The sequence below is a fragment of the Medicago truncatula genome, chromosome 8, assembly GCF_003473485.1.
Source record: "Medicago truncatula cultivar Jemalong A17 chromosome 8, MtrunA17r5.0-ANR, whole genome shotgun sequence".
Classification (NCBI taxonomy): Eukaryota; Viridiplantae; Streptophyta; class Magnoliopsida; order Fabales; family Fabaceae; genus Medicago; species Medicago truncatula.
Window position 1 is genome coordinate 12,728,162 of NC_053049.1, and position 27,559 is coordinate 12,755,720.

Genomic DNA, 27,559 nt, shown 5'->3' on the forward strand with positions numbered 1-27,559 from the left:
ACTCTTGATGCCCTTTTATAAGGTTTAGGTATCGTGTCATGTGCATCTGTCTAATAATTGGAGAAATATGCATATACAGTATAGCCTATATTAATGATTAAAAAAAATATATACAATATATATTAATGATGTCATCTGCATTTGTCATACCATTACATCTTATGTTTATCTAATCATTTTTAATTTCCATCGATCAATCGTGGAGAATTATGCATCCAAATTTCCTCTCTATATATTAATTAATTTAATTTCCTCTATATATATTAATTGATGATTTGTTGAATTGTGACTTATTGATTGTATGGATTTAAGTATTTGATAATAATAATGTTGGTGAAAAACATAGTTGGTGAGTTATGCATTGTCGAGTCTTTACTTGAAGTCCATGCATTCATAGTCATTTTGAGGTGAATTGAAGAATGTAATTGGTGATGTTTATTACATAACTTATGCATAATATAATTGGTGATGTTTATTATGTTTGTGGATTCATTAGCGATAAAATTATCTTCGGAATCCTATTGCTACCATATGCATCTAGAAGAGTTTAGAACATTGCATGCACTTATAATTGGTGAGTCGTATCATACTTGGATATGTGAATTGGTGTTTATGTGCATGAGTGAAACTTGGTGAACGTTGTGGATACTCGAAATATGTTAATTGTATGCATTGCTTGATTATGATTCAATACTTAATGATTTATAATGATTTGGAGTTTATTAATCATTTGAAATTAAATATGTCATTTTACTTTCATTTGATTATATTTTATTTGTGGAATGTTATATAACCCTCAGTGGTCATTTGGTTGACTATCTGCCTATTTGTATGAATGGGTAGACGGTGTGCTGATGGACGGTTTCAGTTCTTGCAAGTGTATCATATCGTTTACAAAGTAATAAAGTGATACGTAGAGTATCGTATCAACAGGGATTGTCATTTCGTCCAAACAATTCTCGTTAGATATTTATATAAGTTGACGATATAAAAGATAAAGGGTTAGAAAGTCTTGCAATTTTTATCTGCTTGCAATAGAGCAAGTAACCTGTTTTTGGTTTTAGAAATATAAGCAGCCGTTAGGATTCTTCGAATCCCCATGTCTATATTGTTGGATATATTAAAAAAACTCTAATATCGCGTTTATTTATCTTACGTAGACTATACAAGTGATGAGGCTATCTGGACTTTACTAACCGACTTTGGTTTATCCCTCCGATGGCTAAATGCACCTGCTCATCGCATGGTGATCCTTACGTGCAAGGTCTTTCTAATTCAAACGTAATTGAAACATAAACTTAAATTAGCTTTCAAGTGTTTCCCAAGGAAATGAAGGCCAAGGTTCCCTTAGGGATGCCCATCAATGAATCTTAGGACACTCATAGCACACTCTCTCTACGCTTACTTAGTAGTTTTACAAACAGGCAGCCCTAATCTACGTCTACCTTACTAAGGGTTTCAAGAGAATGGTTATATTAGTCTACATCTTATTTCCTTCAGCAAGGCACTTCTTTCCCTAATTACTAACCAGTTAATTCCTAAGTTTGATAGGACCCCACCTAGTCTTAATAGTTTCACACTTACTAAGAACCTACGTCTAGGGTCAACAATCTTTTCAGTATCTTTGGTTAGTTAATATTCACTTACTTCCAAGATAGATAGTTATCAGTAAAAGGATATAAATATCAAGACATAAACATCTAGTTAGTGATAGCAATATTAGGCTCTGTCATAACCTAAGTACCTAATCTAGGGTTGCACTTATCACATAAATAAAATACTTCCTAATAAAACTTAATAGCAAACAAAAAAAAAATGTAAACAACATTAAATAAATATCCAATAAAAATAAACAGAGGTTTATCTTAGAACTCCAACCTCAAAAGAATTAGTTACACATGGTAACTAAAAACAAATTACTAAAGATAAAAACATACCCTAGAAAATCAAGGAGAAGATATATTCTCTCCCGAAGCTCCAAAGCAGCCTTCCTCTTGAACTTCCTCAGTTGCGAACGAGAAATATTGAATGAGGAAGACTAGTATTTATAGTGGAGATTTCTAACTGGGTTTGGATTAAAAACGTGGGCTAAACCCATAAAAACGAATAAAATTACGACTGCGCCCCTCGCATTAAACATGCTTGGGGCGCATATGCCATGCCCTAGGCACATATAATGCAAATTTTCATGTGCCTTAGGCGCATGCAATATGCCCTAGGTGCATATTGCACCTTTTCCATGCCATAGGCGATCGAATGGTAATGCATTTTCATGCCCTAGGCGCATGCTTGTGTGCTTCTAGGCCCAATTTTTTCGATCGTTGTCCTTTTTAGGTCTTTGTCTTCAAATAATTTACCTTCGAACTTGGGAACATAATGCCTCCCTATTTAAAGTCTCCTGAGGCCTTTTGAATCTTCATTCTTGGTCTTCCCAAAGTTTTGACAATTCTTCAGATGTTCTTGATTTGCCGATTTGCATGATTTCTTCGTGAATTACTTCAAAAACCCCTTAAAATTGCTATGTTTTGGGAAAACTAGAATTACAGACTCAAATATAGAAAACTTTACAAAAGTCCTAAAATCATAGGCAATCGTCCTAATACTCCTCCTTTTTGCTGCTAAAACCTACTAAAATTGATTGAAAAACATAAGTGAGATTGACACCACATATTCACCCTAAACCTTAAGGCATTATGTATACGGGTCATATCACTTAAACATTGCTCGATATCTACTTTTGCATCCAATCTGAAACTTTAAACCACACTTACAGATCAACATCTCCGCTTCAAGTATGAGACTCTCCGCATTCGTGACTACATCCCGAAAAAATTTCGAACCAAAACAGGTTTCCGCCATCGGCCAGAGTGCAATCCTCCGAGGGGGAATGATATCACGTTTTCACCAAACATTTAAGATATTGAAATATGAGTCTTCTCACTTATATGTTGCTCAATCTTCACTATTCTATATTGTGTTGGACTGTAACTAACACTTGATACAACACAATATTTTCTCTCTTAAGTATGTCTAAATTATAGCTCGTGCTTGGCACGAATGTCCATACTAATAGGATGTAAATTAAGTAGCCATTTTCAAATGTGACAATCGGTGTAAACCTTTGATAAAAAAAGTATGAATAATATTTCCTTTAAAACTATTATAATTGATATAACAATGATAACAACAATAAATATATATATAGCAAGTCATGAACCAAAAGAGTCGAACAACATATATCTCAAGTTTAACTCATTTATTTAACGAACTTAATTTTGAATTCAAGTTCGACTCATTTGGTTCATGAATTAAGTTCAATGAATTATTTATCGAACCGAATCTCGAACTATTTTCGAGCTAGTTCGGTTCATTGTCAGTCCTAACTGGAACGCCAATTTAAGTCTATGTTTCAATTACCTTTGAATTAACAAGACCCCGCACATAAAGATTATCGTGCGTCGAAGCAAAAAAAATAATAATTTAGATACATGTTTGAGTTTTTGACACATGTTGTATGGCCATCATACAAATATCAGACACTGATTTAAGGAGTGTAAAAGAAAAAATTAATAATAAATTTTTGGGACATCGAACTGAGTTGATCTGACATATGTCATATGAGTGTCAGACACTGAACTTAATATAAATATATTAAGTTAATATAAATATATTAAGTTAGTTTAGTGACTAAAGTGAAGGAGTTTATCAGCGATAATAAAGTTGATGACGGGATAACAGTAGCATCATTCTCCAACGGTGCAAGCCATATGTTCGCTTGATGCTGATCTCAGGTCTCCGCGTTCACACTATGGGAAAATGTAGATGTGAAAATGCATTTTCATACAAGGACATGGAGGTGTTGGTTGGCAAGGTACCGAGTAGTTGAGTGAAAATTTATTGTGGATGATGGCATACAGTTAGCATGAATGAATATTGGACAATCATGAAAGATGAACATATCATTTGGGATAATTTTTTTGGACAACATTTGTCTAATAACTTTTAGAATAGCATTTGTCTAATAATATTTTCCATCGTGGAGAAATATGCACATATATAGTATAGTATATATTATTAAAACACCAAAGAATAAGAAAGCGATATAAATATATATAGTACCGTTCATAAAGTTTTACGGGTCTTAAACATAATATGAGAAAATGAGCTCCTTATATAATACATTATAATTTTTTTTGGCTCATTGTGGTGCTTTAATTAGCTATTCATTTCGTTTTTTTATTTCGCTTTTCATTACCAAATTTTTTCTTAGGCAACATCTGAAAATAAATCAAACACTTCATAGACATCAAACCAAAATAAAATACCGTAGAAGTAGAAAACAATAACACTTGCGAAGTTGACTGAAATTTCAGCACCTCAAAACATCGTATGTCAAATGTAGCTATTGACAACAAGAATAACAAAATAAAACAAAAATGCTGAGTGGGCCACATGATCCCAAATGCGTCCCACATCGGTTTCATAATTATGAATGCGTCTCGCATGATCTTGTATTATCAAATTCAAATTTGCAATCATTTCAATCAATTCAAGAAATTTGACATTACTATATTGATATAATTTATTTTTTTGGAATCTTTGAAAGACTATATATATTAAGATTAATTTCTCAGGTAGGCTCATTTTCAACTAAAATAGAATTTGTTTTGTTATGAAAATAATCTCAATTTCTAGGATAATAAGGATTTGTTTGGTAAAAATAGAGGATGACTGATAAGCTAGCGATAGCTTATAGGTGATGACTTATAGGTGATTGCTTATTTCTTGGAAAATACATTGTATTAAGTAGGATAAAAGTGTTTAGACCAAAGAAAAACGGGGGGTGGGTGGGTTAAGAATTAGGAATTTGAGATTCTTTAACCTAGTCCTTCTTGGTAAATGGTGGTGGAGAGTGAAGATACATACCGATTAATATTGAAATTGGTTCTAAAGCAAAAATATGGTCATAGATTGGAGATGATAAATAAGAATACTTCTCTGTGGTGGAGAGATTTGAAGTCTTGTGTTAGTTTATTGGGTAGGAGTGGGGTAGGTTGGTTTGATAAGAATTTAAGAAAAGAAGTTGGAGACGGGAAAAACGCTAGATTTTGGTCGGGCACATGAGAGGAATGATACATTTTACTGGCATGTAAAAAACTCTAAGGCCTACGGTCTGCCATATGCTTTAATCTCGAATCTGGCCTTCTGCTAGCCTGATATGGTCTGCTTTTCCAAGATTAATTGTGGGTAGTGTGCATTCTTGAATGTTGTTACGTATACGTGGTGCCTGTTTTGGACTTGATCTCCCATTCCATGGGATTCTTCATTGTTTTGTATAAATCCACATTTATTTAGATGTACCATTTTTCCTAACAAATCCACAAGTTTAAATTCAACAACAAAGTTAATGTATTAAAAACAAAATATATTTATTATTGTTGGTCCGACGACAGTTTAATGTCAATAATTTAGAGTGTTAGAAACAACACTGGAAAACCATTGTTTTGGAACATGCTTGGAACACGAGAAAGTCTTATCCAAACAATACATTTTTTTGAGAGTAAGGGAAGCTAAGGGCATTATCCTTTTTAGAATAAGGGCAACAAACAGATAAGTGATTTTATACTTACTTGAATTTTTTTTTTTTTTTTTTTAAGAAACTACTAATGAAAAGTTAAAACTTTAAATTAAAGCATTGAATATATGAATATTCTCACTTATATAATGTTGTAGAACCTTTTTTTCATGGAATGTAGAACTCTTAAGAAGTAAGTTTTAAACCCTATCTGCACTCACACAACAACAGATTACTACAACCTTCTCTCTAATTTTTCCCAAAACTGGTGTGTAAAGAGTACTGTCACTATCACACGAAGCTACTAGCTTATGACGTGGTAACTACTAGCTTAAATGCAATATGTGTGGGGAAGACGAAGACCAAAAGAAGTCTACTCTTTTGTACTCCTCCATCATCTTAACAAAGGCATGCGATTATATCTGTTTATTTGGCCGTACACAATAGTAATAAAGATATTATTTTATTATTGTTACAATTTAAAACATAGGATAAGATAGGTTGGATCAGATGCAACAATATTTGTACCCTTTAAAAGCTATATTATTCAATGTGTATATACACCACTATAGTCCTTGTATGAAAATGCATTTTCACATCTGCATTTTCCCATATTGTAAATGGGGAGACCTAAGAAATTTTAAGTTTTGAATGTGGATTCCTAATTTCAGTATCCCGAATTCATATCCTGATAGTATTTGATAAATATTTTTTTATAAATAAAAATAGGGCCCATTTGTTACATATTGTAAATAATTAATTTTGATAACCAATAATTTAGAAATTAATTTTTATTGAACTTACTCAGGACAACTTCTTATTTGATCTTGTTTTTAATTTTGTTCTTATAAAGATCTTTTCACTTCACTATCTGTTGGGTATTTGTATTATGCACAACAATTTTAGCAGTGTTTTGGCACTATCAAAACGTTGTTAAATTTTTTTTTATTTTCAAATCTTCACTCCTTTATATAGAGATATGTTCTTAATTGTCGTTATTCAACTAAACTCGTGGGTAGTGTGCATTCTTGAATGTCGTTGCGTATACGTGGTGTTCGTTTTTGTCTTGATCCCCCATCCATGGCATTCTTCATTGTTTTGTATCAATCCACTCGAAGTTACTAGCTTATGACGTCGTAGCTAGTAGCTTAAATGCAATACGTGTGGGGCAGACGAAGACCAATGGAAGTCTACTCTTTTGTACTCCTCCATCATCTTAACAAAAGGAATGTGCTTATATCTGTTTATTTGGGCGTACACAATAGTAATAAAGATATTATTTTATTATTTATTACAATTACAATTTAAAACATAGGAAGATAGGTTGAATCACATGCAATAATTTTTCGAGCAATGATATACCAACAACCATTTGCTTACAACTTTTATGACAACCTCATTTTTCTTTCTTTTTATTGGTCAAAAATAATAAAGAGAGAAAAATGAAGAGAGAGAGAGTGAGAATATAATGTGAGTTTGAGAGATAAAGTTGTTTAAAAGTTATCACAAAATGATTGTACAAATATCATTTCTCTAATTTTTCTACCCTTGAAAGCTATATTATTAAATGTGTATATTCACCACTATAGTCCTTGTATGAAAATGCATTTTCACATATGCCCATACTGTAAATGGGGAGACCTGAGATCATCATCGAGCATTGACTCAGACACGCAGCTTGCACTGCAGAAGAAAGATGTTACTATTATCCTCAATTATTGTTCGTAATTACTAATTGTTTGCTGTTTTAAGAAGGTAAAATGAAATATATTAATCAAAAATCTTAGTCTTTTCAGCACAAGTATAAAAAAAAAAGCTAAGGAATAAAAATATTTGTTACATCAGCAAACTAATAATCGAAGCAATAAAGCCACAATGAAGGCACGCATAAAAAAACAAAAATGAAATTGTTGTTAAATGAGAAGTCCCAAACAAAGAAGAGGATTTATCCACCATGTATGATAATTGAAAACAAAACTCAGATGATTCGCCTTTAAATGCCAGCAGAAGGAAAGAAGCGTAATTATTGATTTATGCTGAGAGTGAGATCCAATCCCTCAACTTCATTATCACTAATAAACTCCTTTACTTTAGTAACCAAACCAACTCTTACACACACACACACACACCACTCTTTTTATTGCGTCAACTTTTGAAAATTATGAAAGGTTTTTTTTTTCTTTATGAATTTTTTATTTTGATTCAAACTAAAAATATAAATGTTTGTTGCTTTCAACTTATAACAAACCATTTTGAAAATTATGAACGGCTTCTTTTATGATTTTTTATTTTGATTAAAACTAAAAATATAAATATTTGTTACTTTCAAATTATAACAAATCAAACTAACCATGATAATCTATTTCAATGACACCAACAATATAACAAAAAAAATATAATCTAAATTGTTTTTTTTTTTTTAAAGACACCAACAACAATACTTTTTATAGACAAAGTTAAGAAAATAATCTCTTTCAGCTCTTTTGAGCTGACATTTTTTCTTTTCGAAAATGCCATCAATTTTCAATACAAATAACACATGCAACAAATAGATAAGAATACATTTGAATATTAAAAAAAATGTAGCAAACACGATATGAATATATAAACGTATATATTTTTTTTTCCTTTATTATTTAAAAAGTGTAACAAACTAGATGAGTATAATTATATACATGTACTGTTAATTTAGACTAACCTAAAAACATCAAGGTCTAGTTAGGAAGTGTAAATCTTTTCATTTTGACAAAAAATCTGTTGAAACAAAATGTGTTTTACAATAAACCTTAATGAGTTTTGATGATAACAAGGTATTAAAAATTGTCAATTGGTTATTGCTAATATTTGTTCAAGTGTACAGGACCATAGGCAAAGTTGATCAATTCAATAGGTCTTGGAAGAACAAAAGAGAGCAAAGGAACCATCAAGAAGATGAACCTAAAGCATCTGAAGAAAACTGCGTATGAAGTTTTGAAATGTTTCTGAAGTTTCAAGTGTCTCTGAAGTAATGACGTCATCAGAAGCAGAAGTCATCAGAAGCAAAGTTCAGAAGCAGAAGTCATCAGAAGCTATATCATCACCAGAAGCTTCAGTTGATCTATAAGAGGATTCAACCTGAAGACTCTAAGAGGTGTCTATTGGATTTAAACTCGTCTAAAAGAGCGAAAGACAAAGAAGGAGGTGCCAACGTTCATTTGAAAAGCACTGGGTGTTTGTCCTTCATTGAAGAGTTGATAAAGTACAAGTGTACAACCACTACCTCCACTACTCTGCTTGTGTTTACGCTACAAGACAAGACAACAGCTCTGCCTGCAGAAATGTTCCTTCAAGATAGGAATGGATTTGAACTTGATCCTTCATAGGACTACATCCAAATCAGGAAAAAGATTACTGGTGAAAGATCAAAGGTTCTCAACGACTCTTTAGACGTGCTTAAGATCTCAACGTCTCTCTGCACACCCTTATTTAAAGGAATGAAGACTTGAAGATCTGTAGAGACATCACAACAAGTTAAAAGCGCCCAAACTCTGCCAAATTTGTTTCACATAAGCACTTTGAATTTCTGTACTTATTTGATATATCTTAGAAATTCTTAAGTCTATAGTCTTTCCTTGTATTGTATTGTGAACACCACCGATTGTATATCAAGTGTTCAAACTCAAACAATTTTCTGTGTAATTCTGTTTGATTAGAAGTCTCTTGCTTTAGTGCTTGAGCATAGGAAGTCTCTTGCCTGTGTGCTTGAGCATTTGAGAAGTTTCATACTAGGTAGTATTGAGCAGTTGTAATCTGTGTGATTATTTCTTAGTGGAAATCTCCTTGGAAGTGCAAGGGGGACTGGACTACTTCAAATTTTTGGAAGGAACCAGGATAACTGCTTGTGTCTCTCTTTCTTTTCGCTCTACTATGTTTTTATTCCGCTGCATATCAGATTCTGAACATCACATCAGAAGCACTCTCAAACAGCTTCTGAAGTGATATCAGAAGAACATATTTTAAGAGAAAAAGAAAATACAATTCAATCCCCCTTCTTGTGTTTTTCTCACCTTCAAAATCCACTTGCACTCATTCAAACCAATTTAAAATAAATGATAGTGTAATAAATTGCAGGCAATTTTTTTTATTAAAACAATCGAAAAATTGTTTCTTAAATTTACGAAAATAACCTTCCATTTAAAATTTGTTTGAAAAGTAACAAGCGGGTATTTTTGTTCAAATGAAAATGTGAACATTTTCTAATAGATTACACTTGTGGGACATAATGTCACATGACATTGGCCAATTCAATTGTGACACGTGACAATATTTTTTTTAAAACATAAAAAGATGTGAAAGAGTGAGAAAATAGTTGAATTATCTTAAGTGTTACAATTGGATTGACCAATGTCATGTGACATTCTTGTCTTAATGACAAATGTGAAATCCCTCTTAGACCTTAATGTTATTCGACCAACTTAAAAACATTAAGGTCTAAGTTAGAAAGTGTGCACACTTTTATTTGAACAAAAAATCAACATATCTCATTCAAACCAATTTAAAATAAAGGATAATTTAGTAAATTGCACTCAACTTTTCTTTTTCAAATTTCAATTAAACGTTCCAAAAGCTTGTTCCCAAATTTACAAAAATAATCTTCTCTTTAAAATTTATTTGGATGGTAATAAGTGGGTCTTTTTGTTCAAATAAAAATATTACAAATTTTGTCGATAATAATATTTTTGGCACATTATTAAGAACAACCAATATTTTTTATAGGGAGGATGTATATAGAAATCTTTGCTATACATAGCAAATTGGGTCAAATGGCCCCAAAACATTAACAGCCTACAACCTAGCTTTTCATTATGTTAATATGTGGGGCCTTTCGGTGAACTTAGCTATATATACCCCGAAAATCATATATTTCTATATACACCCCCAAATTAAAAAAAATGGGCCCGTATCGGCATGGGCCCTAGGCCGTCGCACCCTCAGTCTATGCCTAGGGTCAGCCCTGAATACATCAGAAACAAAATGCAGTTTTTTGCAGTTTTGGTTTGATTTGGTTCAATTTGCGGGGTTTTTTTTTATTGGATTTGTTCGATTTTGAACACCCCTATTCACAAGTAGCAATATCATTGGAGATACACCCCTATTAATAAGAATTAATTTTGTAATATCATTCATAACTTTTGTTTTCAATACAAAATTAACTACATTTATGTGAAACTATCAAAACGACTTATAATAAAATACGTAAGCGATAAATCATAAAGTTTATCTCAACTGAAAATGTCAAAATTGTTAGGTTAAATTTTTTCATTTGAATTTGAACTCAGGACCTTTGTATTGTGTGAGTTTCAAGTGGCCTTTACCACTTTATCTACGGATCAACGAAAAAATTACATAGGTAATATTTTTTTCGATTGTTGGAGAAATAAGCAACAAATCAATCAGACGAAAGGTCAAACGAGATCAGCTTCAAATATTTATATTTAGCAATCGAATTGAGATTTCTCCCTCTGATCTTAAATGTATGCAATTTTCCATTTTTTAGATTCATTTAATAAATAATGTATGTGATTTATTAAACCACATACATCATTTATTAAATGAACCTATAAAATAAAAAGTTGGTTACATTTGAGATCGGAGGGGTAGGATATAATATCTAATATAATAAAAGAGAGTAAATGTTACAAAAGTGTGTTAAAATAAGTTATGTTAGCATGCTAGTCACTAGAGGAATCACTATTGTGTAGTTGGAATAGTTGGTGTGTTGACTTAAAGAGTTTTTCTCTTTGACAAGTGCTTTAAATATTTTCAATGCACACCGGCTATTTAATGTATACTCCCTCCAGCTATTTAAAGTGTGTTAAAATGTAAATTAGGAATTCATTTCGGAGAGAGTATAGTATATATTAATGATTAAAAAATGACAATGCTAACCAGTGTTTTAACGATAATGGTTAAACATCTAAAACAAGTAATTTTTTGTGGAAAAGTTGTGCAATCGTTACTTTACCAAAAGTGACATCTTATATTTTCAAGACAAAATTTCTATTTGTAGATTCCTTAACCATTGCTCTCAAGGTACTAGATAGCAAGACCCTTCAAAAAATATACAATATATATTAATAAAACTGCAAAGAATAAGGAAGGTCAACGAGATCTAAAACTCTTTTGAATAATATTTGCATAAATGATTGCATTCGGGGTTTAAGGGTGTTATACTAATCACATGTTGCATAATCTGGAGACGACTATGAACAAAGCGCGTCTATATAAGGGTGAACTTGCTTCACCCTCAAGGTACACATCACTTTTCACAACACTTTATACACACTCTTTCTCAGTTCCATTACTGACTTAAGCGTCAGAGTGCTATCGTGTTTGTAGGCACCTTTCATTCCACCGCGAAGCCTCATTGCCACCGTACCGAAAGTCATTACCATCACACTCACACCATAGCTCTCTTTGTCGCTGTTGCCACTCAATTGTTCTCACCGGACAAATCAATACCCAAATTCAATTCTCGTTGCAGACTTAAAGATCTTATTGAGTGGATAATATGTAGGTATAGTTGTTAACTCTTGTTGTTCAACTCGCATATAACTAAATGGTACTTACTTAATTCTTACTTTTCAAATGTATACTTTGGTCATTCTTGACATGATTTTGCTCTGATGACAAGAATTACCAAAGTAAAAATGTATCAACTCGCATATATTAGCTTTTGTTTCATTTTTGTCTTTTAAATTGCAAATACTACACTTCAGTATAAAACGTTAAATACTTTGATCATTTTAGTCACTATAAGAGAGTAAAATTTATAACTTTTATAACTTAAGAAACCAAAATAAATAAATATAGCGTTGAAGTTCGTGCACAAACAATAAATTTATATAACCAAATAAAATGGCTTCCTTGTAAAAAACAAAATTCTGACTCCGCCATTGGTACAACCCAAAATAAAAAAGTCATGGATGTCGTCGACCTGAACAATTAAATAAGGATGAATCGCGAGCAGAGGGTTGAATTGTCGAGAATTAATGAACTAATTATAGCATAAGTAAATAAAAGGCAAAAAGATAAATTGCGAGTAAAATAATAGTTTGATAGATTGTGAAAGTCTAAATAAAAATTTACATGTCATATTTATAGATAAAGTAACATAACATAGAGTGTTAGAAACAACACTGGAAACCCATTGTTTTTGAACATGCTTGGAACACTATCCAAACAATACATCTTTTTTTTCAGAGTAAGGGAAGCTAAGAGCATTATCCTTTTTAGAATAAGAGCAACAAACAGATAAGTGATTTTATACTTACTTGAATTATATATTTTTTTTTTTTTGGGTCCTGCTAACCGGTGCCCCCGGAGCACTGGTTAAGCATACCATAAAATGGAATTATTACCATAAAAGGAAACTGTTTTTGACATTATTATAAATTAATTACACAATTTCAATGCATTAACTACTATATAATTTCCTTTTTCATACCCTTAACCCGTGCCCCAGAGGCACCGGTTAGCATTTCCCTTTTTTTTTTAAGAAACTACTAATGAAAAGTTAAAACTTTAAATTAAAGCATTGAATATATGAATATTCTCACTTATATAATAATGTTGTAGAACCTTTTTTTCATGGAATGTAGAACTCATAAGAAGTAAGTTTAAACCCTATCTGCACTCACACAACAACATATTACTACAACCGGCCTTCTCTCTCATTTTTCCCAAAACTGGTGTGTAAAGAGTACTGTCACTATCACACGAAGCTACTAGCTTATGACGTGGTAACTACTAGCTTAAATGCAATATGTGTGGGGAAGACGAAGACCAAAAGAAGTCTACTCTTTTGTACTCCTCCATCATCTTCACAAAGGCATGCGATTATATCTGTTTATTTGGTCGTACACAATAATAATAAAGATATTATTTTATTATTATTACAATTTTAAACTTAGGATAAGATAGGTTGGATCAGATGCAACAATTTTTCTACCCTTTGAAAGCTATATTATTCAATGTGTATATACACCACTATAGTCCTTGTATGAAAATGCATTTTCACATCTGCATTTTCCCATAGTGTGAATAGGGAGACCTGAGATCATCATCAAACATTGACTCAAACACACAACTTGCACTGCAGGAGATAAATGCTACTATTATCCTCAATTATTGTTAGTAATTATTGATTGTTTGATGTTTTAAGAAGCTAAAATGAAATATTTTATTCAAACATTTTAGTCTTTTAAGCAACCAAAAAAAAGGTAAGGAATAAAAATATTTGTTACATTAGCAAACTAAGAATTGAAGCGATAAAGCCACAATGAAGGCACACATAAAAAAACAAAATTAAAATTGTTCTTATATGAGAAGTCCCAAACAAAGAAGAGGATTTATCCACCATGCATGTATGGTAATTGAAAACAAAACTCGGATGATTTTCCTTCAGATGCTAGTAGAAGGAAAGAAGCGTAATTATTGATTTATGCTGAGAGTGAGATCCAATCCATCAACTTCATTATCACTAATAATCCCCTTTACTTTAGTAACCAAACAAACTTACACACACACACACACACCACTTTTTTTATTGCATAAACTTTTGAAAATTATGAACGGTTTTTTTTTTAATGAATTTTTTATTTTGATTGAAACTAAAAATATAAATGTTTGTTATTTAATTTCAACTAAGTCCAAAGTCCAGAGTCTGATAGAGTTCATATTTTTGAACAATGTTCAGAGTCTGATGCAACGAATAATGTAAAGATAGAGAGAGAAGAGAAAGACACGAAGCAATTATACAGGTTCCTTCCACAATCCGAAAGTAGTCCTGTCCCCCTTGTACTTCCAAGGAGAGTTCACTAAAATCAGAATCTGATTACATATGCTCAAGCACACAAGTAAGAGACTTCAAATACTCAAGCATACAAGCAAGAGATTTTCTATGCTCAAGCGCAAAAGCAAAATACTTCTAAACAAACAAAATTACACAGAAAAATGTTTGGTTTGAACACTTGATATACTATCAGTTGTGTTACAATTCAAAATCAGACTCTTAAGACTGTAGAATTTGTAAGATATGAAAGTTTATAAGAAATTCTAAGTTTATGATTCACAACTGTTTTAGCAGAGTTTTGACACTATCAAAACCTTGTTGAGTCTCTTTTTATCTTCAAGTCTTCACTCCTTTATATAGAGGTTTGAAAGAGACGTTGAAGATTGTCATCACATCAAAAGAGTTGTTGTTGAAGCTTGATTAAATCACCAATGATCTGTTGCTGGATTTGGTTAATGTCCTAGGAGGGAATAATTTGAAATACATTCCTAGTATGGAGAATTAACCAGCGTAGACACAGTTGTAGCTTGTACTATTGCAGACATGAGAGTGGAGGAGTGGAGTAGTGGTTGTAAAATTGTACTATGTCCTTTTCCTGCGCTCTTCAGTGGAGCATCCAATGCCTTCTAATTCCTCAGAAATATCCGTTGCTTTAGGCTTTTATTCCTTCTGCAATCTTGTGTCTTCATAATAACTAACTTTAACTAACTGCAACTTCTTGACTTCAGACTCTCATGATCTTCAGATGCTTGATGACGTCAGACTTTGGCAGTCAGCTTCTGATGAATCTTCAGACTCTGATGGTCTTCAGACTCAAACTTGCAACATAAGCTTCATTTGCAAATTCCATTTATCTCTTTTGTTCTTTCAGAACCAATATTTTGATTTAAGACTTATAAAATTTTGTCTATGATCCTGCACACTTGAACAAATATTAGCATATCCAATTGACTTTTTAATACCTTGTTATCATCAAAACATAAGGTGGTAACGTTAAACACATTTTGTTCCAACAAACCTTCCATTTAAAATTTGTTTGAAAAGTAACAAGTGCGTATTTTTGTCCAAATGAAGAGGTGCACATTTGCTAATAGATTGCACTTGTGTGACATAATGCCCTATGACATTGGCCAATTCAATTGTGACATGTGACAATATATATTTTTTAAACATAAAAATATGTGAAAGAGTGAGAAAATAGTTGAATTGTCTTATGTGTCATAATTGGACTGACCAATGTCATATGACATTCTTGTTTTAATGGTGCACATGTGGAATTCCTCTTAGACCTGAATGTTTTTAGACCAACTTAACAACATTGAGGTCTAAGTTAGAAAGTGTGCACATTTTCATTTGGATAAAAAATCAACATACCCCATTCAAACCAATTTAAAATCAAGGATAATTTAATAAATTGCACTCAACTTTTATTTTTCAATTAAACGTTCCAAAATCTTGTTCCCAAATTTTTAAAAATAATCTTCTGTTTAAAATTTGTTTGGATGCTAATAAGTGGGTCTTTTTGGTTTGATTACTAATCTAAATGAGTTTTTCAGTGATAAAGAAGTTGAGGGTTTCTTTATTCATATCAGATTTGCTGCGTTGTAGTTCGAGTTATTTCATTGTTAAGTTTAATTCTTTGACTCATAAGTTTATTATTAGTTCTCTTTAAAAAAAAGTTTATTATTAGTTCGTTGGGGTGTTTGGGTTATGTGGTGGTATATCAAGTTTAAGTAAGAGTCTCACATTAATAAAAAAGTGGTTGTTGAGTATCTTATAGATGAGAGGATCTATAAACTTAATATTTAAAAAATTTAGATTAAAATGTGGTGCTCAACTCACTTATATGATTGATTTGGACATAATTTACATGTTCGTCAGACTCTCCTCATAACCCGTGTAAATTTGCACTCCAATTCTATGATATGTTCATCTTTCATGATTGTCCAATATTCATTCATGCTAACTAACACTTCCATGTCCTTGTATGAAAATGCATTTTCACATCTACATTTTCCCAATAGTGGGAACGAGAAGACATGAGATCATCATCAAGCATTGACTCAAACATACGGCTTGCACTGTTGGAGAAAGATGCTACTATTATCCTCAATTATTGTTAGTAATTATTGATATTACGTAGAGATTGAGATCCTATCCATCAACTTTATTATCAATGATAAACTCCTTTACTTTAGTTTATTTTTTTGATAAAGCTAAAAATTCAATAAATGTTGTCAGGTGCATCCTGAACCTCATACAAAAAGTCTCAGAAACAAAACAAAAAGAAACAAATCCAACAAAAAGAAGCAAACCCTCCTAAAACAGCAAGGAGGAAAGAAAAACAGTTGAAGCATAGAAAATCTCGTAAAGACAATTCCCCTAAAATTCCAAAGGATGCACTTCATGCTTGGTCCTTAAGGCGAACACTAGTCTTCTTATGTCTAGTTGAAACTCTGACATAACTGTTACCATCTAAGGTTTTAGCAGCATTCTTCAAGCCTTTCCTGCCTCATTTAATAAAACCATCTTCATGAGAATGTTGTAGAAGGTACTGGTCAGCTTCCTTCAAATTGGCTAGGGTACCAACCGTGTCTATAGCACGCTCCAATGAGCTTTGACAGTTGCTCTTGTGAGCCTCATGGTCAGTATCATGTTCCAATGTTCCATCAGTAGTATCAGTGTCCTCATCCCCCAATACTTACTCAATTTTACCATCTTTCAAACAGACAACAAACAAATTTATAGGGCCAGCAGTGAAGTTAACCAAACTAACTTAATATATCTACTTTAAGTTCGGTGTCTGACACTCGTATGACATATGTCAGATCAACTCAGTTCGGTGTCCCAAAAATTTATTATTATTTTTTGCTTTTACACTCCTTGAATGAGTGTCTTATATTTGTGTTACTTATTTTAATTAGTTGACGATATAAAATAAAAGAGACAATGGTTAGAGATTGTAATTTTTATCTGTTTGCAACAGACCAAATTACCTGTTTTTGGTTGCAGAAAAGGAAACAACGGTTAGGACTCTTTGAATCGCTCGATGAACATGACAATTTATTGTCGTTGTTTCAATTGCTCCATCAACAGGACATTTTACTTGTTGTACTTTTGTGTTTATTTGGTTGATTATTGTGTGCACCTCTATCACAATTATATATTTTATCACAATTTCTTATTTAGTCTTGAATCATATGTGAAATTATTTTTCAAGTTTAACTTGATTGTATTTGTTTAACCAATTTTTTTCTTCATAATTATGGTTAATTTGATTGATCTATACTTATATTTTTGCATATAATTTTTTTTGAGAAAGTTCTATGACTTGTATGGTTATCATATATTTCTTTGTTTATTCTTTTCAAATTTTGGAAGAATTTAACATTGAAGTATCTCTGAAGGATTGCTCAAACAATGAAGATATTTTATGATATAGTTCTCGAAGAACTATTTTTTCCTTCTAATATTAAAGCATCCATGAAGGATTGCTCAATGAACGAATAATTTAATATCAAGCATTCGTAAAAGATTTCAAAATAAAAATGTTGTGATTTTTCTTCGTTATTCTCGATAAAGGTTTGTGTGAGTTCTTGAAGAACTAGATCTTTATTAACATCTACGAAATTTATATTTTTAATATTTTTTTAATGAATTTTATTCAGTTAACACATTATCATTTTTTATATTCTTGATAAATATTTGAATAATTTCACATCAAGCATCCTTGAAGGATTGCGCAAAAGAATTGTTCTTGATTATTATGAAAATCATGTGTAATATAATTCCTGAAGAACTAAATATATATGAAGATCAAAATAAGTGTCCCTAAAGGATTAAAAAAAAAAAAAAATCAAATTTTTAACATTATTTATGATGTTTTGAGATATATACAGTTCTTGAAGAACTAAATATTTAATATCAAGCATTCTCGAAGGATGACAAAAATCATGATGTTACTTGGTGTTGATAGATTTATGGTTGAAAATAAGATCTATTTTATCTTTTATAATAAAAAGGAAGGTATTGAAGTGTTGCACATTAAGAATGTAATGTAGTTTTTGAAGAATTAACTTGTTATTTTAAGAATCCCTGAAGGATCGCTTAAATAAAGAAGTGATCTTTTGATAATTGTTTATGAAAATTTGAAATATATCTCCCGAAGAACTAAAATTTAATATTAAATCATCCTTAAAGGATTGCAAAATTGTGATTTTATTACTTGCTTATTGTTGATAGAGGTTTGTGGAAGAGTAAGTCATTTAGACTAAAGCATGGTAGCAAATTTTGTTGGTTTGACTGTCATATTCGGTTTCTTCCCCCATTACTAGAAAAAGCAAAATTAGCGAGGGAAATTAATGACGGAAAAAATGAAATTCCTCACAAATTCCTTGGTCGCAAAATTTAGTGACAGAATTAGAGAGGGATTTTAGGTTTTCCTTATTAAATTTCCCTCACTAATATTTGTTTTTTTAGTAGTGCTTTAGAACATCCGTTTTGTCGTGATAGATACTCTTTTAGGAAGTCAAAAATGCGAAAGTCTTTACCACTACACTGACGTTCCGGGATAGAGATCCTAAATAGAGTGAATCACCTAGATGATTTCAGTTTTGGTTTAACTTCACATAATAAGAGGGAAAAATAAATGGAATGAAAAGTCATGACTGTCATGTTTTCATGCAAAGGCTGATTCCTTTGGCATTTCGTGATATGTTGCCAAAACCTAAATGGAGGGCATTTACGGAACTTAGGTTGTTCTTTAAAGAAATTTGTGCAAATGAGTTACGTGTTTCAGATATGGAGAATGCAGAGCTTGCCATTATTGAAATAGTTTGCAAGTTAGAGAAGATATTTCCTCCAGCATTCTTTGATGTCATGGAGCATTTACTTGTTCATCTCCCATACGAAGCTAAGGTTGGAGGACCTGTGCAATATAGGTGGATGTATCCATTTGAGAGGTGTATATTATATTTGAAAAGAAAGGCTCGAAAGAAGGCGAGAGTTGAAGGATCTATTTGTGAAGCATATTGGAAGAGATTTCCAATTATGTTTCCAAGTATCTTGATCCCAAATTGCAAACAAGGCACACCAAAGTTCCTCGAAATGATGATGGTGGGGAGGGTATGGTTGATGAATGCCTGTCTATTTTTAAATACCCTTGTCGTCCTATTGGGAAAGGTAGAAACAGATTCTTGACAAATGAGGAGCTTCAAATCGCCGAGACTTATGTGCTTGTAAATTGCGAAGAAGTCGAACCATTTCTCCACTAACTTTAATATCTCTACCTTTCTAATTATTTTTTAGTTATATTGATTAATTATTAATTCCTGTCATAATGATTAGACAATTTGAGGACTCGCCAAGGCAAACACAAATTGGTATCACCGATGATCAAATATTGGAACTTAGACACAAAAACTTCAGTGGGTGGATAAAACAACAAGTCTTCTCACTTCTATTGAATGATAAGTGTCCATTGTGATTCATAAGTAAGTGCCGGCCAAATTGAGGATCAATTGATTCGGCAAATGAGTTATGGTCCATCTAAATCTGTGACTTGTTATAATGGCATAATAGTTAACGGGTATCGATTTCACACTAAGGAAAAACGCTACTTTGGGTTCTTTCCCAGTACGGTCTACAGATCCACCAACTAACGACTCAACTTCAGTACCTTCAACTGAAGGATCTCATGATAGGAGAAAAGTTATATCTGTCGAGGCAATCTCTAATTACCCGTAAGATGCTCATGAGTTCTACAATTTATTGTGAATTTATACTTTACGTTTATCATTATATTGGGAATTTATACTTTGGTACAATATTTCAAGTTAATGTACCACATGACATTAACACAGTTTTAATTTTAAGTGCTTTATGGCAAGTGAAAGCTAAAACTGATATTAACACTTGATATTTTACAAACTTGTTTCCCACTTGCAGGAGGAGGTTTGTTCCCCAAACTGTGACCCGTGGTATTGTATCTAGGGTGATCACGAGAATGCCTACTCCAGCTGATAAGTGAAAGATTATCCAAGCGAAATGAAAGATGAGTTATTTAAGGAAAAGTATTTATGTTTTTTAGCCTTGTATAATTTATTTATAGGAAAGTTTATTTATAGTTTTATTATAATGGTGCAGGGTAAATATAAGTTTACATCAGATTATGATTGCAACATGGCAAGATCTATGTGGGAAAGAACATGCATGGACCGCTACCCTGATCATTTAAAAAATGCAAGAAAAATGGCCTTACGAGAAGTGAACTCAGTGAATTTGGTCGACACCAAGGGTCATGCACCCAAAGGAATGAAGGCAGAAGTATGGGATGGCTTGGTGGACATTTGGTTGAAACCAGAGTGGAAGAAGAAGTCTGATGCAAATCGTTGTAATAGAGCTGCCTTATAACCTGATGTAGTGTTGCATACGGGAGGCTCTATAAACTTTGGTGAACACAAAATAAGGATGGTAAGTTAGTAATGTTTTTATATACACATACACCGATATTTATTATATTCTAATAAATGTGTTATAGGAGAAGGAGTTAAATCATTAAGTGTAGTATAGAGATGTGTATGACCGTATTGTTCATAAGAAAAAAGATGGAGAATATGTCTCTCAACGCTCAAAGATGTTTATTCTAAGTTACTATAAATTTTAAAAAGTTATTGTGTAAAGTTATTGTAAGTTACTCTAATGAAGTATGGAGATGATTTTTCCACTCATCCGACAGTTGATTTTAACTTGTGGGCAGACACATTTGGTCACCATAAGACGAGACAGACTTTTGTGGGTTGCAGCTTAGACCTTGGTGGGTTCGTGTCAGCTTCATCTGCAAAGTTTACTGGACCTTCCAACATCTTAACTACATCAGAAGAAGCTATCAAGAAAGTTGTAGATAAAGCAATGAGTTCTTTTGTACAATCGCAGTTGATGCCATTATTGGAGCCAATCATGTCAATGATTCAATCCATGCACAAAGCACCAATGCAAGGTGAACTCGCAGAAGATCACATGGATGCTATGTAATATACTATTTTCCAATCTATTTTTCCAAGTGATCTTATTGTTCCATTGATGACAGTTTAAGCATCATGTGATATCAAATTGATAATTAGAGGAATGGGATATTCTTTTCCCGGTTTTTTGTATTAAATTTGTGTGATGAAGATATCACGAACATAGTTATTTTTTTGTTTAATTCCCTATGGCTTATGTAATGGTAGGAGGAGATTCAGATTGATACCAAGGTTCTATGAGTAGGAAAGGCTGTAGCTATTGATTAACCATCTATGTTATTGTATTCTGCAGTTTTATATTGGCTTAAATATGTAATTGATCCCTGCAAATAGGGGTCGTTTAAAAATTGGTCCTTGCAATCACTAATCCTTGCAAACAAACCCTGCAATGGTTAATCACTTAAAAATTGGTCCCTGTACCCAGTTAAACTCATCCAGGTCATCTGTTTACTGACGTGGCAACGTCTAACAGGCTTTCACTTGACAGGTCAGCCATATGGGCATGGGAATGGACGAAAATGCCCCTCTTCAGATGAGGGCAACGTAAAATTACGTAACTACCCTTCGTTCATCTTCTTCAAAAACCATCCTTTTCTCTTCTCTTTCACTGCGACCCTCTTCTTCCTGGATCTCCAGATCGTTTTCTTCTTCTTCTTCTTCTTCATTTCATTTCAGTCATTGTTTCCTTAACATTGCAAATGTCAACCGATACCTCAACAAAAGACAGCTACGAAACCTACTGCAATGGTGGAAAGTTTCCTCCTCCCTCATTGCCCACATCTCGAGGGATGCTTCCACTGTGCCGTTGTTTACCTATGAAGCCGATGATTCTTTACATAGCAACGACTTTGGAGAATCAAGGCAGGAGGTTTTGGAGATGTCGCGATTGGCAAGTAAGTTTTATTTTGTGAAATTTCCGTTTTTCATACAATACAGTGACAGTGAATAAAATTGGAAAATGCTTGCTTTGGTATGTAGAAAAAATACAAAACCTGCAATGAGTGGATTTGGGATGATGAACTTGGGCCAGCTACCAGACCAATGACTCAGTGCTATTCAGCTGTTTCAAACTCAAAGGAAGCAGACTCTGCACCTTTGGTTCGTGAAGAAGGTAATGCACATCTGATTCGTGAAGATGAGTCTGCACCTGTGAATGGACCTGTGATTCGTGAAGCTGAGTCTGCAAAGTCTGGAAGGTATACAAACCAACATTGCAACTGTGGTGAATTATGGGAGAAGAAGAAAGACAAGTGGAAAATGAAGGTGTTGGCTGAGAAGAAGAAGGTTGAATTGCTTAAGTGGATTATCATAGCTAGCTGGTTGATCTTTGCTGTATTCTTTGTTAAGAAGTAATGTTATGTACTTTGTAAGTTTGATGTTAGCTGTGGTGTGTTATGGTGTAATGTATTGTTGTGTAATTGTGTATTGTGTTTGTGTAATTTTGTTGGTACAACTATTATGTAATGTGAAGTTTCTGAATGAAATCATGGGTTGTTAGTTTGTGTCAATGTTTGGAAGATGATTGCAATTAAAGTTTGAAACACAAGTTATAATTGTTGAATACTTAAAAATAATTCATTCTTTGCCAAAAGTTGAATACTTATAATAACAGATGTTCATACTTTGTTTTACAAAATTTGGACTTAGCCAAGCAAATCACAAAGTTATGACAATTCAAGTACTGCTATTACATAAGTGGGACATAACCAAACACCAAGATACAAGTCTTAAACAAGTTACATAAGTTGGACTTTGCCAAACACAAAATACAAGTCAGTGGAAATGTCATTACATAATTAACACTAAATATACTTCACATTTTCAACACTTCTTAACAAGGCCAAGCAGCTTCCACCTGCATCTGTTAATTTCCTTGGTGTAGCTTCAGCAACATGTTTCTCTGATCCACCTGCCTCTTCAACCTCTTCATCAACCACCTCAATTGGGTTTTCCAAATCTTTACCTGGACCATTTTTTATTGCAGGACCTTTCCAGACTATTCTCCTACTCTTCCTAATAGGGGCTTTAACTTTCACTATTGGCTCCACAATGGCCCTAACAACATCTAAGGTGCGAACAGTAGGTTTTCTTGGTGGTTTTCTGTGCATACCAGGTTTAACAGAAGGTTTCTTGATGACAGTAGGTTTTGGGTTAATAACAGTGGTTACATTTGCTGTGGGTTTAACAACTGTGTGTGAACTTTTTGATGTGTGCACCACAGTGTTGACAGTTGCAGTTGGCCTCACAGATGTGCTTGAAGTGTGAACCGTAGTGGTGACATTTGCAGTTGGCTCTATTAATGTGTGTGATTTTTTGGTGGTGTGAACTGTTGTTTGTACATTAGCACTTGGCTTTACAGATGAAGACATAAAGGCCATGGGATTTTTTTTAGATTTCTTACTCTGTTTTGGAGGAATGAATGTTGTATTGCTCCCAACCTTCCTTTTCTTACTTGCACCCTGCACAGACTCATTTGCACTTGATGTAGACTCCCCACCATGAATTGTACTTGCTCCACAAACAGCTTCACTTGCACTTGCACTTGCACTTGCTCCATCATTAGCATCAGTTGCACTTGCTCCAGCATTAGCTTCACTTGTACTAGTCCTAGCTTCACTTGGTTGTCTTGGTGGCTTTCTCTGTTTTCACCAATAATAGAATACACATGTTAGCTTATTACAAAATTTGAAGAATAAATCTAAAAAATGATAACATGTAATACCTTTCTTTTTTGAGCATTGGGGTTGACAGTTAGACTTTTGCATCCTTTAGCATTATGCCCAAACTTATCACATTTTGTGCACCTGTAAGTAGTCCCATATCTTTTATACTTACCTTGTGAGGATGGTGCTTCATCAGCTTCTCTCCTTCTAACCTTTTTTGGTCTTCCTGGACCCTTTTTATAAGCAGGAGGTAACAACTCCTCACATTCAACCTCTGGCCACATGTCTTGACCATTGATAGCACTTACATTGTGTGTATAACACTTTTCATACATTTCCCTGCTATACCAGTCAGAGACATAATCTTCTGGGTCCTTTGAAGTTTTAGACATAGCTGCAATGGCATGTCTGCAAGGAATCCCCACCAACTCCCAAAAATTACATGAACAAGTTTTTTTTGCCAAATTAACAGTAAAAGCCTGACTTCCTCCTACCTGATGAACTTCAAACTCTTCAGCAACACCCCATATGGCAACCCAACCACCAGACTTCACAATTTCTGTGTTTAATCTTTTCCTAGGCATAGGCATTATCTTATGGTTCCAATTCTGTAGCTTAAGCCTATTGGTTGACATTCTATTCATTAAATATGTTCTAATCCATTCAGCCATGGTAAGTATTGGTTTGTCTCTAGCAACTAATATTGTTGAATTAAATGCTTCAGAAATGTTGTTCATTAAGACATCACATTTAGGATAATAAGAAATAGCATGCTTACACCACATTTTAGGGTCATGTGCCACTATAACCACTCCCAAGCTTTCAAGTCAATCTTCTTCAGCTCATCCATCTTTGACTTCCACAATTGATAATAAGTTGATTTGGCTGCACCCATCATCAAGTCCCTGATCAAAGCACCACCTCCAAATCTCTTTTTAAAGTTTGCATACAGATGCCTCAAACATAGTCTGTGTTCAACTATGTCAGACCACTCCTCCAAAACTGATATCAACCCCTGAAATTGATAAATAGTTAAAAGGTTAAAGAACCAGATATACAATTTACATAAAAGAACCAACCAAATCTGAAATAAAACACCTAACCTTTTGTTGATCAGAAATAAATACCCATCTCCTATTAGTTCCAATATCTTCAAGCAGTAAGGTAAGGAACCACCTCCATGAATCTGTTGTTTCAGTCTCTACAACTCCAAAAGCCAAAGGAAAGTATTGGTCATTTGCATCTCTACCAACTGCAACCAATAAAATACCTCCATATTGGGTTCTCAGATGACACCCATCAACCCCTATGAATGGCCTACAGCTTGATATAAAGGCCTGCTTACAACCATCAAAGCAAAAATAAAACCTGCTAAATCTGGGTTGAACACTCAAAGACAGTCTATCAACATTTATCTTACACCTGTTTCCTTTAGATACCCTCTGAAGCTCAGCTGCATACCTCCACAGTAAGGTATACTGTTTCTTTGCATCCCCTTCTATGAGTTCCTTGGCCTTCTTTTTTGCCATCCAAGCTATGTAAAATGACACTCCAACTGACTTGTGTGTTCTCAGATCTGACATTATATCACTAACCTTCATCTCAGAGGTCCTCATATTCTCAAGGGCATATTTGGTAACAAAGTTTACATCAGCACTACGATTTTCTAAAACCCTACCACATGTGTGGTCCCCATTCCATGTCTTTAATTTAAAAGAATGGCTATAGGCCACCTTGCTGCAAAGGGCTGTAAAGTGACAATTGGTATCTTTGCACACTATCCTACACCTACTTTTTATCATTTTTAACTATTTTCATCTGGGTCCCATTTAATACACACCATTCCCTTATACCATCCTTGAACTCTTTAAGACTCTTAAAGTCCATGCCAACTGTGAACACATAATCCTTGGTTACTTGGTTGGGCCTAAACACAACACAAGCAGGTGCTCTCTCATCACCACTCAAATCAGGATCATCAGAATCTAACTCTTCACTCTCATACTCCTTCCCCCAATCAGTATCATCAACAGCTATATTATCCACTTCCACATTTCTTCCTATATCAGCCATCTTTGCCCCTGTGTCTTCATTCAAATTGCCTTCATCCACTTCTTCAAACCCATCATCAAATCCTAGTGCTCTCTCTTCCTCACTATCAATACACCTATCTTCATCTTCATCTTCACTACTACTACTTATACCACCATCTCCACCATCTCCTTGTTCATTATCATTGTACACTAATACCCCTTTTCCCTTGTCACTTTTTACTGCCTCTGAACTCTCACCCTTCTCATTGTTAACTACCTTATTAATCTCACCCAATTCCTCACCAACAACATCATAATTAGGGATATCAACAACAACAATACTTTCATCCACATTATGTTCAACAAAAACATTAACAACATTATTTTTGTTAAGTGCATAATCTTTTACAACTTCAGCAGTGGCATCATCTTTAATCAATCTAAAACTAAGATCTTCATCTAACATCCACCACAACCTAAAAGGTTTTTTAACTAGCAAATCAGTTTCCAAAATTCCAGTTAGTTCAAAAAAACACCATTTATCAGGATCTACACCTTCAATCAACGTTTCTTCTCCCCCATTGTAACAAATAACACAATCCCTAACAAACCTCCCCCCATAATGGAACTTCACGGAAATACCCAAATCTGGAAAATAATTAAACCCTAATTTAGAAATGATGGAAAAAATAAAACCCTAAATTAAAAACGATGACATCCAACTAAACAAAACCGAAAAAACAACAACTAAAAACAAAATTCATCGTTTCAAATGAACATACCTGTATTATGTCCTGACGATTCTCCATCCTTTGCGTTCTTCGAATTCGAAAAAGACACCTCCTTTGGATTCGCCATTGAAAACGAGTCACGAAACTTCATTTCTTTCGATCTGTATGGGTTCTACACTTCAACCGCGCTTTGAAACCGTAATCCCCTTTTCAAACCCTAATTTCTCCACCCAGAGATCGCAATTCGTACCAACCATGAGAATGAAGGAACGAAGGGTAGTTACGTAATTTTACGTTGCCCTCATCTGAAGAGGGGCATTTTCGTCCATTCCCATGCCCATATGGCTGACCTGTCAAGTGAAAGCCTGTTAGACGTTGCCACGTCAGTAAACAGATGACCTGGATGAGTTTAACTGGTACAGGGACCAATTTTTAAGTGATTAACCATTGCAGGGTTTGTTTGCAAGGATTAGTGATTGCAAGGACCAATTTTTAAACGACCCCTATTTGCAGGGATCAATTACATATTTAAGCCTTTTATATTTGTTTTCTAGGGTCCCATTGCACAAAATATATGTTTATATAGTCATGCCACATTGTGTTTTATAATGTGTTCTCACTTTAATTATGCTCCAATTTCAGGTCTCAAGGTTGAAGTCTATCCCAAGAAGAAGAAGATATGTATTTGACAGATTATACTAG

The 27,559-nt window shown here is 33.5% G+C and overlaps 1 protein-coding gene across 3 annotated transcripts; it reads right to left on the reverse strand.

The window, feature by feature from the left end:
* Window positions 1-23,030: 23,030 nt before the first annotated feature.
* Window positions 23,031-27,355, reverse strand: LOC112416705 (uncharacterized). Of its 3 annotated transcripts, XM_039828477.1 has the most exons (4): window positions 25,197-25,885; window positions 24,153-25,108; window positions 23,723-24,069; window positions 23,031-23,671 (listed from the first exon to the last, which is right to left on the reverse strand). In XM_039828477.1, the coding sequence occupies exons 2-4, from the start codon at window positions 24,876-24,878 to the stop codon at window positions 23,233-23,235; spliced, it is 1,512 nt and encodes a 503-aa protein (XP_039684411.1). In that variant the 5' UTR covers window positions 24,879-25,108; window positions 25,197-25,885; the 3' UTR covers window positions 23,031-23,232. The 3 variants fall into 3 exon arrangements, 2 of the variants coding, with proteins under 2 accessions (XP_039684411.1, XP_024626804.2); XM_024771036.2 differs by having other exon boundaries at window positions 23,031-24,069; XR_005643376.1 differs by lacking the exons at window positions 23,031-23,671; window positions 23,723-24,069 and adding an exon at window positions 26,909-27,355 and having other exon boundaries at window positions 24,610-25,108; window positions 25,197-26,774.
* Between the last annotated feature and the right edge of the window lie 204 nt (window positions 27,356-27,559).